The sequence below is a fragment of the Paroedura picta genome, chromosome 14, assembly GCF_049243985.1.
Source record: "Paroedura picta isolate Pp20150507F chromosome 14, Ppicta_v3.0, whole genome shotgun sequence".
In the NCBI taxonomy this organism is placed as follows: domain Eukaryota; kingdom Metazoa; phylum Chordata; class Lepidosauria; order Squamata; family Gekkonidae; genus Paroedura; species Paroedura picta.
Window position 1 is genome coordinate 6,617,593 of NC_135382.1, and position 15,625 is coordinate 6,633,217.

At 44.7% G+C, this 15,625-nt stretch overlaps 1 protein-coding gene across 9 annotated transcripts in view; it reads right to left on the reverse strand.

The window, feature by feature from the left end:
• SEMA5A (semaphorin 5A) overlaps positions 1-15,625 on the reverse strand; it is a 300,988-nt gene that overhangs the window by 126,497 nt on the left and 158,866 nt on the right. For all 9 annotated transcript variants that reach the window (XM_077309645.1, XM_077309644.1, XM_077309649.1 and 6 more), the window contains 2 exons: positions 12,434-12,569; positions 2,805-3,009 (listed from right to left, as the gene is read on the reverse strand). In XM_077309645.1, coding sequence (XP_077165760.1) covers positions 2,805-3,009; positions 12,434-12,569 — 341 coding nt within the window. The remainder of the gene's footprint in view (positions 1-2,804; positions 3,010-12,433; positions 12,570-15,625) is intronic.

Here is a 15,625-nt window from a genome sequence, read left to right on the forward strand (position 1 = left end):
AGATAGGTGAAACCAAGGTATCCAGTGTGGAAGTCCCAATTGTGTTGGCAAGGCCTAGTTGCCTGGTTTTTCCAATGAAAAGAGCATCCCCATCCCCAGCAGAGTGCTGTTTCGTAATCAGGGTCCAGGCAATCAACTTCATATGTGCAGTTAGGGTACAAAACATTACTCTAGTGGGGCCAGAACTCTTAAAAGGATCTAAATAGGTTTGTGATTTCAAGCTTCAGCATAGAAGGTTACATGTAGATAAGGTTTTTGCCTCCACCCCACTGAGATCACACCCACTTCCACAGGACTGATTTAAGGGGAGGAGCAGCCTACATGGAACAGGAGTAACCTGCATAGTGCAATGGTTATAGTGTAGGACTAGGATCTGGGAGAGCCAGGTCTGCATGCCCCTTGTGCCACAAAAGTGGACAGGCACGAATATTGCTCATTGGTTCTTTTGTTCTCTGACAAAATTGAATTGAATTGAATCTCTTCTCAATGATCATCAAATACACATGAATAGCTATTGCAAGGATAAACCCAAGGAATCCATTGTATAGGGATGTCACAAAATAATTATTATAATCCTATTTGGGGTCGTATACGCATTTGGGTGATGATAGGACAAAGAAATGTCAAAGCCCATTCACAAATACTCAGCCTAACCTATTTTATTGGGAGCAGAAAATGGAGGAGAACATTTTAAGTGGTTTTGGTTCCCATTGGGGAGAAGTGTGGAGAATTAAATATATAAGGAAGATGAAGTTTTCAGGCATCTAAGAGGATTTGTCAGGAAAAGGAGAACCCCACTTGCTTGCATTTCAGCCTTCCACAAGTTTGACCTTCCATGATTTTTCCCATGATGGGATGTAAAGTAAAAGTAATGAGGGGTGGGATGTGTTGAGAGGGGGAAATGGTCTGGTGTTTGTATTACGGCTGTCAGTGCTTACAGGCCAAATTAATTTTAGAGTTGTATTTATCCTCTGTACAGACTGCAGTCCAAATAGCAAATAATATACTAAAGGGTGGAACAGAATTTGAGTCCAGCAGCACCTTTAAGACCAACAAAATTTCATTCTTGAATCTTTATTCAAAGGTGGGCAGCACTCCATCTTCCCCATTCAAAAACTAGCGTGGTTAAGAGAAGTGGCTTCTAATCTGGTATTCCGGGGATGATTCCCCACTCCTCTTCCATATGTAGCCAGTGGGGTGACAGTTCTCTCCGAGCTCTTTCAGCCCCACCTGCTTCACAGAGAGTCTGTTGTGGGGAGAGGAAGGCAACTAAGCTGCTTCGAGTCTCCTTCGGACAGTGAAAAGCAGGATATAAAAACCATCTCTTCTTTTTCTACCTTCGAAATACCCCTAAATATCAAAAATGATTTTGTAGGTGGCTGGGGGGAGATGCACTACTGAGAAACTCAAGTCTTTTGGAGTACAGAACCCAGCAGACCTTAACCCTAACCAACAGAATACATTTTGGGGCTATGCAGACTGCAGACACAAGCGCCAAAAGGATTCATTCCCTATCAATCTAACTCATCCCTCAAAAGCAATCGCTATGTAACTTGATATCAAATTTGAGACTATAAAAGCAACAAATCACTCTGTGAGCGAATTCAGGTGAGTTGGGGTCCAGTGGCACCTTTAAGACCAACAAAGTTTTATGTTGAGTGTATAAACTTTTGTGTATCTGAAGACGTGTGCATGCACACAAAAGCTTATACCCATCATTAAACTTTGTTGGTCTTAAAGATGCCACCAGCAGGGTCAGGCCGGCTCTGCTCTTTCCAAGCTCCATTCAGCGCAGCCTTCCCGCTCCCACTTGCAGAAGACAGCCTAGCTGAGCAACTAGAGCCAGCCAGTCACTTCCTGGGCCAAGGAACAGGTGGGAAGAGTCTTTTGGGTGCTGGGAAGCTGGACCTCATGCAGGCTGACTCAGTGAACTCTGTGCTGGGGCGACAGCACCACCACTGGTCTAGATGATGTTATGAAACAGATTTACCTGGGCAAAGTATTTTTGGAGGTACATGGATTGTGAAAAATGGGCACTTTATTCGTGTCCAGAGTGGGTTTAGAATGAGCAAAGGGAGCTGGTTTGTCTGTGTGTGTGTGTGGCACAGAGAGATTCCCATCTTGCCATTTCCAGACCATGTCCTCACAGGCCAGAAAACCTACAAAAATCAGAACAAATTTAGAGTCCAGTGGCACCTTTAAGATCAACACAGTTTTAAAGGTATGAGCTATCGTATGCGTGCACAGTCCCTCAGATACCATGTCATGGAAACATGATATACATCTGACATTGTATCTGGAGAAGTGGCCGTGCGCAAGGAAGCTCATACCTTGAATAAAACTGTGTTGGTCTTTAAAGTGCCCCTGGACTCTAAATTTGTTCTGCTGCTTCAAACCAACAAGGCTACCCACTTGAATCTACAAAAATCAGTTGACTCTAGTCAGGAAAGCCTTCGACAATTCACAGATTTCCAATCTCTGCATGTGCAGTCTATCTCATGGGATTGCCACAATTGCTGAGACCATGAGCCCTAATAGCTATTGACGGGCCTTCACTGGGTGCCAACACTTTCTAATACAGATTAACAACACTGCTTCACTGCTTTTAGTCCTGTCTGCATGCAAAACAGCTCTTCCTGTGGTAGCATCAAAGGAGGCACCAATGGAGTTGGTTGGCAACTCCTGTTTTAAGTCATCAGTGAATTGTTGGATTTGTACCAGATGTCTTGGGAGGGGCTTCTGCACACTAAAGAGAAGCAGTCTGGGCCACAAGAATTAGCCAGGGCCATAAGTCAACCATTTACCTGTGGCCAAATAGATGACATGGAAGAGCATCTCTTTGCCTTGAACCACATCTACGACCACATGAGAAAACCGGCTGTTGTCCTCCATGAAATATGGAAAGGGTGTGATTGGCTGAATGACCTCATGCATCAGAATAAATTTCTGAGCATCTTGGAGATTCCTTTCAGTTAGATTCAGATAGAGTCCTTGGTCCATGGTGCCACACTAGAAACAGATGAGATTACTGCTGTTAACAAAAGAGACACCCTTCTCCCAGGCTAGATCTTTCACAAATTCATGCAATAGAGCCCCATTACCAGGCTACACAATATACCTAAATTATATATTTTTCCTACTAACAAGTCATGCACTGAGCAAATGAAAATTATGTAGAATATCAAAAGTCAAAACAAAAGCAAAAAGGAGAGGGACAGTTTGGTTGCTATCATCCGAAATACAAGAAATGTAAAGAACTTAAGTATGACCTGCAGCCTCAGCCCAGTAGTCCATCTAGGTTGAGAAGACTTCAACTTTTTATGATATAAATATATTACATTTTAATTTTATTAATGGAGCTCAAATATATAAAAGTATTAAAAACAATAAATACAGCAGGGAGTGACAGTTATTTTATAGGTCACACATTCATAAGTTAATTATATCCTAACATTCAAGGACCTAACACGTTTCAACCTATACAAAAGTTAATCTTTTGATAGGCACACAAGAAGACACAGTGGGTTCTGCTTAAAAACAGGGAAGGTTATTTGAAGGCAACCCTTTGAAAAATCTGATTCATAGAAGAACTTTTAACATCTTGTGCAGTGGTCCCAACCTTTTTATCACTCGGGACTGGTCAACACTTGACAATTTTACTGAGGCCGGGGGTGGGAGTAGTCTTTTGCTGAGGGACATCGCTACTGCCCACTGACTTCCCGCTGCCCACTGGGGGGCGCTGCCAGCAGCAGCTGCGCAGTGCCACGCCAAGGGGGAGCCCCAGCCATGGTGCCCATCGGAGAGCACTAAAGCTGAGCCAGTGGCTGAGTAGCAGGGCAGCCCCCGAGGCAGCAGCTAGGGAGGAGGACGAAGAGGAGCCGGGGCCCGGTACTGACTGATCTATGGACTGGCACCGGTCTCCGGACCGGGGGTTGGGGACAGCTGATCTAGTGGACATGAAAGGGACCTTCACTTGAATATAGAGGTTGATTTACTACCCTGGTGATTGAAAAATGTTTTACAGACATATTTTATGTATAACTGTGTGTTTAAAAACAATTGTGTGTGCTTAATATTGACCTCTGAGGAAGACCTGTTTATCTTTAGATTAAAAGATGCCTATAGGCTCAAAAAGGTTAGGGATTCTTGTTTAAATCTGTGAATTCTTGGATTTGTAGCAGATGCCTTAGGAGGTTGTGTACACTAAAGTCAACCCTGTGCCTGTGGCCAAATACATGACATGGACATCCATGCCAAAGCTGAGAGTGAGCTAACATTGGCCAGGGAAGCCCACTGTAACAAGAAAAGATTTTTCAGTTATGTGAGGAGCAAACGTAAAGTTGTTGTTGTTGTTATGTGCGAAGTCGTGTCCGACCCATTGCGACCCCATGGACAATGATCCTCCAGGCCTTCCTGTCCTCTACCATTCCCCGGAGTCCATTTAAGTTTGCACCGACTGTTTCAGTGACTCCATCCAGCCACCTCATTCTCTGTCGTCCCCTTCTTCTTTTGCCCTCGATCGCTCCCAGCATTAGGCTCTTCTCCAGGGAGTCCTTCCTTCTCATGAGGTGGCCAAAGTATTTGAGTTTCATCTTCAGGATCTGGCCTTCTAAAGAGCAGTCAGGGTTGATCTCCTCTAGGACTGACCGGTTTGTTCGCCTTGCAGTCCAAGGGACTCGCAAGAGTCTTCTCCAGCACCAGAGTTCAAAAGCCTCAATTCTTTGAGGCTCGGCCTTCCTTATGGTCCAACTTTCGCAGCCATACATTGCAACTGGGAATACCATAGCCTTGACTAAACGCACTTTTGTTGGCAGGGTGATGTCTCTGCTTTTTAGGATGCTGTCTAGATTTGCCATAGCTTTCCTCCCCAAGAGCAAGCGTCTTTTAATTTCTTTGCTGCAGTCCCCATCTGCAGTGATCTTGGAGCCCAGGAAAATAAAATCTGTCACTATCTCCATTTCTTCCCCATCTATTTGCCATGAATTGAGAGGGCCGGATGCCATGATCTTTGTTTTCTTGATGTTGAGTTTCAAGCCAACTTTTGCACTCTCCTCCTTCACCCGCATCAACAGGCTCTTTAGTTCCTCTTCACTTTCTACCATTAGAGTGGTATCATCTGCATCCCTGCAATCTTGATCCCAATTTGTGACTCCTCTAATCCCGCATTTCTCATGATGTGCTCTGCATACAAGTAAATAGGCAAGGCGACAGTATACAGCCTTGCCGAACTCCTTTCTCAATTTTGAACCAGTCAGTGATTCCATGTTCAGTTCTCACTGTTGCTTCTTGACCTGCATATAAATTTCTCAAGAGACAAGTAAGATGCTCTGGTATTCCCATCTCTTTAAGAACTTGCCACAATTTGTTGTGCTCCACACAATCAAAGGCTTTAGCATAGTCAATGAAGCAGAAGTAGACGTTCTTCTGGTACTCCCTAGCTTTCTCCATGATCCAGCGTATGTTGGCAATTTGATCTCTAGTTCCTCTGCCTCTTCGAAATCCTGCCTGTACTTCTGGAAGTTCTCGGTCCACATATTGCTGGAGCCTAGCTTGTAGGATTTTGAGCATAACTTTGCTAGCATGAGAAATTAGTGCAATGGTGCGGTAGTTTGAACATTCTTTGGCATTGCCCTTCTTTGGGATTGGAATGTAAACTGACCTTTTCCAATCCTGTGGCCATTGTTGAGTTTTCCAAATTTGCTGGCATATTGAGTGTAGCACTTTTACTGCATCGTCTTTTAAGATTTTGAATAGTTCAACTGGAATGCTGTTATCACCACTAGCTTTATTGTTGCTCAGACTTCCTAAGGCCCATTTGACTTCACATTCCAGGATGTCTGGCTCCAGGTCAGTAACTACCTCACTGTGGTCATCAGGGATGTTAAGCTCGCTCTTGTATAGTTGTTCTGTATAATTTTGCCACCTTTGTTTAATCTCTTCTGCTTCTGTGAGGTCCCTACCATTTTGGTCCCTTATCATACCCAACTTTGCATGAAACGTTCTCTTCATATCTCCAATTTTCTTGAAAAGATCTCTGGTCCTCCCCATTCTATTGTTTTCTTCTATTTGTTTGCACTGTTCATTTAAGAAGGCATTCTTATCTCTTCTAGCTTTTCTCTGGAATTCTGCATTCAATTGGGTGTATCTTTCTCTTTCTCCCTTGCCTTTCACTTCCCTTCTCTCCTTAGCTATTTGTAAAGCTTCCTCAGATAGCCATTTTGATTTCTTGCATTTCTTTTTCTTTGGGATGGTTTTAGTTGCTACCTCTTGTACAATGTTGCGAACCTCAGTCCATAGTTCTTCAGGCACTCTGTCTATCAGATCTAATTCCTTAAATCTATTTGTCACCTCTACTGTGTATTCGTCGGGGATATGATTTAAGTCATACCTGAGTGGCCTAGTGCTTTTCCCTACTTTCTTCAATTTAAGCCTAAATTTTGCAACAAGAAGCTCATGATCTGAACCACAATCAGCTCCTGGTCTTGTTTTTATTGACTGGATAGAACTTTTCCATCTTTGGCTGCAGAGCACATAGTCAATCTGATTTCTGTGTTGACCGTCTGGTGATGTCCATGTGTAGAGTCGTCTCTTGGGTTGTTGGAAAAGAGTGTTTGCTATGACCATTGTATTCTCTTGACAAAATTCTACCAGCCTGTGCCCTGCTTCATTTTGTACTCCAAGGCCAAACTTGCCTGTTATCCCGGTTATCTTTTGGCTTCCTACTTTAGCATTCCAATCCCCCATGATGATAAGCACATCATTTTTTGGCGTTGCTTCTAGAAGGTGTTGTAGGGCTTCATAGAACTGATCAACTTCATCCTCTTCAGCAGCAGTGGTTGGGGCATAGACCTGGATCACTGTGATGTTGAATGGTTTGCCTTGGATTCGAACTGAGATCATTCTGTCATTTTGGGGATTGTATCCCAAGACTGCTTTTCCTACTCTCTTATTGATTATGAAGGCTACTCCATTTCTTCTGCGAGATTCTTGTCCACAGTAGTATACCTGATGGTCATCTGAATTAAATTCACCCATTCCTGTCCATTTTAGTTCACTGATTCCTAAAATGTCGATGTTCAGTCTTGTCATTTCTTGTTTGACCACGTCCAGCTTACCTTGATTCATGGATCTGACGTTCCAGGTTCCTATGGAATAAAAATCTTTACAGCATCGGACTGTCTTTTCGCCACCAGTTACTTCCACAACTGAGCGTCCTTTCGGCTTTGGCCCAGTCGCTTCATTCATTCTGGCGCTACTCGTACTAGCCGTCTGCTCATCCCCAGTAGCACATTGGACACCTTCCGACCTGAGGGGCTCATCTTCCAGCGTCATATCGTTATGCCTATTGGAACTGTCCATAGAGTTTTCATGGCAAAGATACTGGAGTGGTTTGCCATTTCCTTCTCCAGTGGATCACCTTTTGTCAGAGCTCTCAGCTATGACCTGTCCGTCTTGGGTGGCCCTGCACGGTATAGCTCATAGCTTCACTGAACTACGCAAGCCCCCTTGCCACAACAAGGCAGCGATCCTTGAAGGGGGAAACGTAAAGTAAAGGAGGCAATAGGCCCACTGTTGGGTGCAGATGGACAAACTCTAATGGAAGATGCAGAGAAAGCAGAAAGGCTTAGCAACTATTTTACATCTGTTTTTTTCCCACAGGTCAAAGGGTTTAGGCACATCTAGAGATGGCAGTAGCCAAGGGATAGTGTCTGGGTGGCAGGTTGACATAGACAGAGCGGCATTTAGCGGCACTGGATGAGTTCAAATCCCCTGGGCCGGATGAAATGCACCTGAGAGTGCTCAAAGAACTTGCACAAACCTAGTCCATCATCTTCGGGACCTCTTTAAGAACTGGAGAAGTCCTGGAGGACTGGAAGAGAGCAAATGTTATTCCGATCTTCAAAAAAGGGAGGAAAGATGACCCAGGAAACTACAGACCAGTGAGTCTGACCTCTGTTGTGGGGAAGATAATGGAGCAGATATTAAAGGGAGCGATCTGCAAACATCTGGAGGACAATTTGGTGATCCAAGGAAGTCAGCATGAATTTGTCTCCAATAGGTCCTGTCAGACCAATCTGGTTTCTTTTTTTGACCAAGGAACAGGTTTGCTGGATCGGGGAAATTCGGTTGATGTCGTTTACTTGGATTTTAGTAAAGCTTTTGATAAGGTTCCCCATGATGTTCTGATGGATAAATTGAAGGACTGCAATCTGGATTATCAGATAGGTGGATAGGGAATTGGTTAGAGAACCGCACTCAAAGAGTTGCTGTCAATGGTGTTTCATCAGACTGGAGGGAGGTGAGTAGCGGGGTACCTCAGGGCTCGGTGCTTGGCCCGGTACTTTTTAACACATTTCTTAATGATCTAGATGAGGGAGTGGAGGGACTACTCATCAAGTTGGCAGATGACACCAAATTGGGAAGACTGGCAAATATTCCGGAAGATAGAGACAGAGTTCAATGAGAACTGAACACAATGGAAAAATGGACAAATGAGAACAAGATGCAATTTAATAAAGATAAGTGTAAAGTTCTGCATCTGGGTCAGAAAAATGAAAAGCATGCCTACTGGATGGGGGTATGCTTCCAGGTAACACTGTGTTTGAACGAGACCTTGGGGTACTTGTGGATTGTAAACTAAACATGAGGAGGCAGTGTGATGCAGCGGTTTAAAAGGCGAATGCCATTTTGGGCTATATCAACAGGGGCATCACATCAAAATCACAAGATGTCCCATTGTATACGGCACTGGTCAGACCACACCTGGAGTACTGTGTGCAGTTCTGGAGGCCTCACTTCAAGAAGGACGTAGAGAAAATTGAAAGGGTACCAAGGAGAGCGACGAAGATGATCTGGGGCCAAGGGACCAAGCCCTATGAAGATAGGTTGAGGGACTTGGGAATGTTCAGCCTGGAGAAAAGGTTGAGAGGGGACATGATAGCCCTCTTTAAGTATTTGAAAGGTTGTCACTTGGAGGAGGGCAGGATGCTGTTTCCGTTTGCAGAGGAGAGGATACGCAGTAATGGGTTTAAACTACAAGTACATCGATATAAGCTAGATATCAGGAAAAACATTTTCACAGTCAGAGTAGTTCAGCAGTGGAATAGGCTGCCTAAGGAGGTGGTGAGCTCCCCCTCACTGGCAGTCTTCAAGCAAAGGTTGGATACGCACTTTCCTTGGATGCTTTAGGATGCTTGGGGCTGATCCTGCGTAGAACAGGGGGTTGGACTAGATGGCCTGAATGGACCCTTCCAACTCTATGATTCTATGATTCTATGATTCCATGATTCTATGATTCTATGATTCTATGATCTCGTCGCTTTGTACCACATCTACGATCACATGATAAAACTGGGGTCCATTCCACAGAACTTTAATATAGCACTAGTCTTGCATTTGGTTTTCGCCACTAAAACTACGTTCCGCATGACGTCGTGAGCAATCTGCAACACTCCTGCAACACTAGCGTGAAAATTGCTTAGTTGTAGTGATTTCCAGGGAATCGGGAAAAGTGGATTCACCCTCAGAAAATCGCTACACTCCTGCCAACAACCTGCAACACTTGCGAAAAAGACCTGTGCGTTCTCAATGTAGCGGTTGCAACAAAGTCCCTCCCCCTGGCTCTCTCCTCTGAACTTCCGGCGAAGCGATCGTCATTTTTTCCCCCTTGGAGCGAGCAGGGAAAGCAATGACCCAGCGAGGCTTCATTCGCTCAGCGAGGCTTCTCCGGCTACAGTCCCTGCACAGAAGTGCTTTAAAGCTCCCCTAAGTCCCCAAGCAGAACACAGCCCCCTGTTCACCCTTTAATGTCGGCCAAAAATCACGCCCATGAGGGGGGGATTTTTTTTCCACTCGGGGGAGCGTGGTAACTATGACTCGCCAGCTCACACGCCAGCTAAATCGGTCTCTACGTTAGGAAGAATCAAGGCATATTCATTGAAACGTGTGTGTGCATTTTTTTTTAACTGTGCTTAAAGGGAAAAATGCTTTTCGGGAGCATGATAACAACCGCCCATTGGCTGTTCATTTGATTGATGGCCAGGGGCTGGAAACTAGCACAGAAAAAATTGCTTCCTTTCTAGTGATTCCTGTGAGACCGGAAACCTGTGGGGAACGAATTAAACACTACTGGATTCCACTACAAATGAAGATATGAGGAACGCCGCTTTGTGAAATCAATTGGCAAAATTGGTCCTTGTGCGGAATGGGCCTGGCTGTTGTCCTCCATGAAATAGAGAATGGTTGTGACTGGCTGAATTACCTCATGCATCAGAATACATTTCTGAGAGATTTCTTTCAGTTAGATTTGGGTCCATGGAGTCACAATGGAAATAGATGATATCTGAAGAAATGTGCATGCACATTCTACTTTGAATAAAACTTTGTTGATCATAGAGGTGCCACTGGACTCAAACTTTGTTCTGCTGCTTCACGCCAACATGGCTATCCATATGAATCTCTCTTAATGAACACATATGGTAATCTGGGACCTTGCTGGTCTAGTTACAACTTCCATCTTTGAACAAAATGAACTCTGACTCTTGTGTAGTTTGCCATTATAAATTTTGTTTTCTGCTGAAATTGCAACCATGCAGCACAAAGTGATTGTTGTGCATTCCATGAGGAATATCTAACCACAAGTAGCTGTAAACATTGGGAAAGCACCACAAGTACTGAGAGAAAGCTTACATTAAGGGGGGCAACTTGCCCAAACTTGCCTAAAACTAGTCCAAAGTTGTTCAAATAGATGTTTATCACATAGGACCTCTCCCACCTCAATGATATTTCATTCTACATGATATTATGGTGTGAAGAGAAGCATGGATTGATAAAAAATTGATCCTATTTTGTATGATTCTGTCCATGGCTTTGAGAAAAATTGTGGATTCAGCTGAAGGAGCTCAGATACTGGTGAGTTATCAGGGATATTAACTTTGAAAGCTAAGCTAAGAAACAGCTGCTGAAATGCCCTGAGGACCAGATTCCATAGGACTGGGTTCCACATATATGAGGGGGAGGACTTCCCACTCAAATGCACAATCATATTATTCAAGAATACTTTTGATCTGACCCCAGTAGGAAATATTGGAAAGCTCCAGAATGCACAGGTAACTGCTAACCAGGCCTGAAGACTCATGAATACACCTGCAGCTGGGAGAGGCTGCGGTGAGAGGCTGCGGTGGCAGGCAGTCCTTCCTCCATGCCCGCTATCACCAAAAGCCCTGGCAAGAGCTGTGCAGGCTGTGGTGGGGCTTTCATGGGCAATGGGGAGAAGGCAGTGTCGACCAGTCCTTTCTTTCTTCCCACGAGCGCTGAAAGCTCCGCCGATGGTGGCACAGGCCATGGCAGGGCTTTTGGGGTTGGGGGGAAGCTGGCAGTGGCAGGCAGTCCTACCTCCATCCCCTGCACTCCCCAAAGCCCTGCCTATGGCTATGCAAATCCTTCCTCCCTCCCCATCACTCCCACTGATGGGCACACAGGCCGCTGCAGGGCTTTCTGGGGTGGGGTGGAGGCAGCGGTTGCAGGCAGGCCTTTCTCCCTCCCCACTACTCTCAAAAGCCCGGGTGACAGGTATGCAGGCCTTGGCGGGGCTTTCTGGGGCTGATAGGAGAAGGCGGCAGCAGGGAGTCCCATTTCCCTCCCTGCCATCCACAAAAGCCCCACTGATAGGATCGCACACTGCAGCAGGCTTTTGGGGCAGGGGGGAGCATTGGCAGGGAACTCCCTTCCTCCCTCCCCACCAACCTCCTATCCCGGCAGTGGTCAGGGGCAGAAGGGCGGCGAGTGTGCCAGAGTGCTCCTCGCTGGTTTTGTTGGAGGTGGGTGTGAGCAGGTCAGCCTGTAACGCCAGAAACAGAGGCCAAACTGGCTCCACCCAGGAGGCCTCTGCTTGAAACAGCTAAGTGTTAAAGATGTGGATTTGAGCCTGGCCAGACACTCTAACCCAGACTTTTTCAACATTTTGACTGTCAAAGAGTCCCTGAAATAATTTTTCAGACCTAATAATTTGTCAGCTGCCCACACCCCTGCCACTTCCCACCCCCTCAACCCTCCCTTTGCTCCCTCCCCCTACTTTTGCTACTACTGTGTAGGGTCTGCCTCATCTAGTCTGGAAAGAAGAGTAGAAGCTGAAGACAGCCCAGACCCCTCCATGCCTCATGACTTCAGAGCTCCTGCAGAACCCCCAGGGGGATCTATGCAACCTTAGTTGGGAATCCCTGCTCCAATCACTACAAAATACAAGCTCTCCTACTTAACATTGTTCCTACTTTTATTACACTACAGTTGAAAAAATAGTTATTGCAAGATCTCAGAAACCACCAGACTTTTTAATCAATATAATTAGCATTTTAAAATGTTGTAGTTATGGTACAGACACAAGGGTAGTATATATAGGATAGGTATAAAAATAGCATTCTCTGTATGTAAGTACCTGGAAGCCGGGGTTCGGATTTGGATAAGGCAGCCAGGCCGAGCGCGAGTTCTCCTGGTACTTGAAAGGGCCGTTGAAGACCTGAGTTATGGCAGACATGTTGAACACACAAACAGCAGAGACCGAAACGCTGTTCCTATAAAAGCATCAAGTGACAAAATAGAAATGAAAAGAAAGAAGAGCAGAAGATGAGGCAGAAGATTTGTGAATAGCAACCCTTTTCCTCCAGAGCCATAAGTCTGGACATTTCATCATCACTTCACATCATATTTTTTTTCAGAAATTGAGATGAAAAGGACAACTTCAGGACACTACTTTTGGTGTGAGCAACAGAGGGGGATATCACTACTGTGTGTACTTGCATTTCAGCCTTTAATTCCCCACTCAAGAAATATCTAATCAAACAACAGTGAACCCATGAAGCTGCCTCACACATAGTCAGACAATTGGTCTAGGATGGTCTGCATCATCTCCTCTGACCAGCAGCAGTTCTTCAGTCTCCTGATGTCGCACAGAAAACTCTTCCCTCAAAAGTGGCTCAACCACATTTTGCTCAATGCTACAAGCGTGATTCAAGTGGGTAGCTGAGCTGGTCTGAAGAACAAAGTTAGAGTCCAGGGGCACCTGGAAGACCAACAATATTTAATTCAAGTGATGAGGTATTGTATGCACGCCCACTTCCTCAGAGACAAGGGCATGGAATGCAAGTGTGTATGAACAAGTAAAGAAATTCCACTAGCAGCCAGTTAATAAAATGAATTTTTCTGAAATAATAGGAAAAACCCATTACTGACCAGTTATTAAAACAGAATACAAAGGGAATTTTAAAATGACCAGTAATGGCCCCAGATTGTAAGTTCCTTTTGCATCTCAAAGCAGTCGACACGGAAGTCTCCAGCTCAGCTCAATACTAAATTGGCATGCTATATGTTATGCTGCATTGTCCCCTGAAGGGTACAGCTTTCGCACATCAAGCATTCATGCTGTTAGACCAATGACTCTGTAAGAAGCTTGCTTGCGGCTGCTTGTAAAAAAGTAGATGTGGAATCTGTAGGCTTGAAAATGGAAGGGGGGAGGCGGGATATAAATAAAACAATAATAATTCAAAAATAATAATTTATACAGAGTTGATGTACCGCAAGGAAATACAGGATTCAGCCCTCTTAAGTACAAAATGCAAGGACATGAAATAGGCAAAATATAGGCTTTTCTTCACTAGAATTGATCACAAACAAAAATCTGTGCTTCTTTCTCTAGGGAGTTAATTATATGTTACATGCTAATACATGTCAGAGTGCCATGACATCTAATTTTTAAAAAATCAAACCCAATTTGGGGGTAAGAGACAGAGAGCTAAGAAACTAGGAATATAATGGTCAAGTTGAGGGCAGCACCAACAGGAAAGAGACAAAGGAGGGGAGGTACACTACAGTGAGATGAGGGCAGAGTCTGCACTTACTTTCTTTATTCCATTGTCAATCCTGTTGAATTCAGATCACTTTGAACTCGGGTCTTCCTCTCTCCCCCCCTTCCCCATTGAAACAGGAAAGTCTTCTGCACGTGGTTAGGGTAGTTCAGAAAGGGGGAGGAAGCCAAGCCTCTTTCTTTCTTTTCTTGAAGGGGGGGGGGAGAGGAGCCAGGTAGGGAGCCTCTTTCTTTTCTTGGAGGGGAGGGGGAGAAGATCGAAAAGGCAGAGGAGGGAGGAAAAATCCAGGACCGACAGAAATTGAGAGCAATTAGGGGCTTCTCCTTTAAGGCAAGCGTGTCACATGACCAGGTGTAGCCTATCAGAGGTTCTCTACCACGGAGCTTTCTTTCCCAAATGGATATTCAGGATTAAAAGCAGTCTGAGATATCGCACAATAAAGGTAGGGTCACTCTGGATCAATCCTTCTTGCTGCAGAAGGAAAATTAAAATCGCCCAAAATCCAAACGGAAATTGCATTCTGTGTAGAGGGCAGGGGCTGAATTGATCTGGGGTTGGAATAAAAGCTCGGTGCAGTTTACACCGAGAAGAGTGACTTTTAAGCATGGGCGATTCAGATGTGACTTGACCGATTTGTGCACGAATTAGCCAAATCAAATCTGAATCTCTAATCTGTCATAAATTTTAATGGATGAATTGAGCCCAGTGACCATTTAAACCTTAAAGGAAGCAAGAGGAGAAAGGGAAACATTCTTACATTTCCCACTCTTGCCTTCCTACGTTTCCTGGGGGAGGGACAGCATCCTCTTCAGACCAGTGGCTAAGTTCCATAGTGGGAGCTTAGCCAATCACTTTTGCAAATACACTGAAAACGTTTTGCATGCCTAAGTTCAGCTTCAAGAAGAGGGAGAAGCTTTGGGAGGGAGGGCACCCTTGGCCAATTAAAGGTTTTTCTTTTTTGAAAACTTGTGCATGGTCAGAGTGTATAAAAGGAAGGGACCAACTTGATTCCATTGCTTCCCTGCTGAGTTGCTCTGGGGGAGAGGAAACTTATTGAGAGTGACTCACAGAGATTCTGCTGGCTGGATGCAGCTGCTGCTGCGTTTCCATCTCCCTGAACATTGCTGGAGAAGACTGCACTGGAGAAGAATGCACTATTTGGGTTTCTGTGGGCATGTGGGGTGGCTGTGGTGAGTGATTGTCATTTTTTAAATTGTGAGGGGTTGTGATTTTTTAAATTCTCTTTCTCCTTTGAGCTTTCTGGCTTTCTTTTAAAGTATTTTTAAGTTAAATTTCTATTGTTCTTTCCTCTTTGGGTCCCCCTGTCTGTGTGGGGAGGCTATGTGTGTTGGGGGAGGGTGATTTTCTACTCTGGTTCCTCCCCCACCCCCCAAATTGCTTTTAAAAGTTTGCCATTCTGTGTTGTCTTGCCATTTGGTTTGCTTGGGTTAAACTGTTAGTTTTAATTTATTTGAGTGGTTTGATTTCTTGGCTTTTTTTAACTTTAGTGGGTTTGGGTGGGTAAAATTTTGGGTTAGTTGGCTCTGGTAGTCTCCTCCTGCTAGTTGATTTTGGTTACTGCTCGGTTTGCAGACTGATTTTATGGACTAGTGCCTCTTTTGTATGTCTTGTTGCATTTAATTTTGGTTTCCAACTTTCCAGTTTTCAGCTGGGTGGCCCTGAGGCAAGGACAGAAGATTTCAGGCCTGCTGCGTCTTGCTTGACTTGAGGTTGCTTGTGCTTGTGGCATCCTTGATTCGGCGTGG